General features: G+C 56.6%; 1 protein-coding gene across 1 annotated transcript; it reads right to left on the bottom strand.

Annotated features, from left to right (window-relative positions):
* Positions 1-136: 136 nt before the first annotated feature.
* On the bottom strand, positions 137-1,577 carry CXCL13 (chemokine (C-X-C motif) ligand 13; the record flags this gene model as incomplete). The annotated part of the gene is made up of 3 exons (XM_009701183.1): positions 1,487-1,577; positions 976-1,105; positions 137-220 (listed from the first exon to the last, which is right to left on the bottom strand). Coding segments are annotated over exons 1-3 (305 nt in total), but the record flags the coding sequence as incomplete, so codon positions are not given.
* Positions 1,578-2,301: the final 724 nt, after the last annotated feature.

The following is a 2,301-nucleotide window of genomic DNA, read 5'->3' as shown; positions in this document are numbered from 1 at the left end:
ACCCGGTCCCTTGGCCCCCGGTAGCCCCCTTCCCCCGAGAGCCCCCGGTCCTGTGCGCGCTCCCCAGGACCGCGGGTGGGATGGGATCCTCTCCGGGACCGCCTGAGCCAAAGGGGTTTTCATCCAAGCGACTTACGTGCTAGCAATACGCTTCAGCAGTTTCTTTACCCAAGGGGCGTCAGGATTCACGCACACCTTCCCTGAGGTTTTTAATTTAATTCTGAAACGCAAGGAGAGTTTATGAGCATCGCCCTCCCCGCCGAGGGCAGGGACCCGAGCCGCCGGAGCCGACCGGCACGGCTCAGCTCTCGCCGACAGCCGGCGGGTCGCAGAGAGCCGTAGCCACGGGGGGAAGCCACGGCACCGTCAGGAAAAAGCAAGATGCAACATGTTCCCGTGCGGAGCGGAGACCACGCTTGAAGCCCAGAGGTGACCGTTCAAAGTCAATTTTCTCTGTAGATTTACAAACGTGTCAACGCCAAGCAGTTAAAGAAATCCTGCACTTCTGCTTAACGCACTGCTTTCGTCAGCAGTAACGAGGTCAAGGCTCGACCCAAGATGCTGTTTGCTTTCCGAAACGTTGCGCGTCGGTAGTGGAAAAACTGGTGATGGCTCATCCTGCCTTGGTGTCCGTGGATGTGCATCCTCCGAACTGCAAACACCCCCCTCCCTTCACACCCCCTGTCCCCCAAGCACCAGCATGAGGAAACCACCCTCTCCCTTGCTGGAAAGGTTCCTTCAAGCCCTGGGCACCGCCGGCAGGTTGCCTGGGATTGCAATTCCTGCACCTGAGCTGACCTGATGTTTCTCAGCCCCAAAGCGTGAATGAGCTCGCCGGCATTTTCGCAAAGCTTTAGTTTTTAGGAAGGGAGCGGAAAAGCAGGGGGGGTCGCAGAAGGAAAGGTGCGACGCCAGCCCCGCGGGAGCCGGAGGAAAAAGCCGGTTCGTGCCCGGCGCGGGGCCGGCAGCACTTACATGATCTCTGTACGCCTGCAGGTGCTTCCCACAGGTCTGATCTCAATGCTCTCGTATCTCTTTGGACTGATATAGTCCGAAGTTGTCTTTACGCACCGACAGTTCAGGTTTCCGTTCACCTCCAGGATGGCTGAGAAAGAGAGAAGGCAGCAACTTACCGAGACAAACAGCGTTATTGAGAGACGCAGCAACTCCAGATCTCTCAGAGAGCCGAAGAAAGTGTCCCTTTCCACGCCTTAGGGACCACGGGAAGAAACCGTTATCTGTGCCTCTACCTCGGTACCCGGCTCTCACGCAGCTCCCGAAAGCGGAGTTGGGTGCTAGCAGAGGCGGCCGGGCGTGCTCTTCCCTTGGCTACGAGAAAAGCCCCCAACTCAAGAGCCAGGAGGGCTCCCAGGCTCCTCCGGTCCCTCTCAGCGCAGGATGCAGGTGATGCCCACCCGTGGCGAGGACTGCGGCAGGCTGGGAGCCGACGGCCGTGGGTATCTCTGCAAAGACACCAGAAGCTCACCTGCGTGGGCCGAGTGGGACAGCACCAGCACCAGCACCAGCACCCACGGGAGCACCGGGGATCCCGTCCCCTCCCCAGCCGGCGCTCGCATCCTCGCAGCAGGCTCGGCCCCGGAGACGGTCTGAGGAATGGGGTGAAGAAACACCCCTATTTATTTGGGAGGGTCATGCTCTGACACAAGCGGCGAGATTCAAACTTCAGCAGTCACACCTGACCAGCAGACCGTGAACAGAGGTGATGTAATTTCTCGGATGCTCCCCGCAGCCGGGTCAGAAGCTGAATTTACAATATAATTGATTAAAACCAGCCATTGGGACAAAGGGCATGTTTGGACTCCCCACGTAATCTTCCCCACGCCCCGTTTCTGATGAGCTGGGTCTGTACAAACATCGCTCTTTGTTCCCTTTAGCATTTACCCCTCAACCACAAAAAGAGCCCAGAATAAAATCGGAGCGCAAGCCCTGGGTAAGCAGGGTTTTTTTAATGCACTCAGATATTTACATAATTTTTCTTAGGGCTATAATTCCCCGACGCTATTTTTGCTATCGCTTACATCAGCAAAAACACCTAGCACCGTACCGTGGAAAAATAATAAAGATCTCTGCTGTACGTTTCCACTCCGACCCTTCAAATCGAGCCCTTTGCAGTCCGAGCAAAACCTCCAGGAAACGCAAGAGCCGACTGGTACAGTAGCACCAGCAAAAAGCAAAGTATTCCTCCATCTGTGAGCAAGCGCTGACAAGCACATTTACCAGCAGCGCCTTTCTTGGTACCAGCGACCCGGGAGCCAAACACAGATGGGGGCCAGAGAGCAG

This window comes from Cariama cristata, unplaced genomic scaffold, assembly GCF_000690535.1.
Source record: "Cariama cristata isolate BGI_N322 unplaced genomic scaffold, ASM69053v1 scaffold10775, whole genome shotgun sequence".
Classification (NCBI taxonomy): Eukaryota; Metazoa; Chordata; class Aves; order Cariamiformes; family Cariamidae; genus Cariama; species Cariama cristata.
Note: the sequence above shows the minus strand (reverse complement) of the source record. Positions and strands in the feature narration are given on the sequence as shown.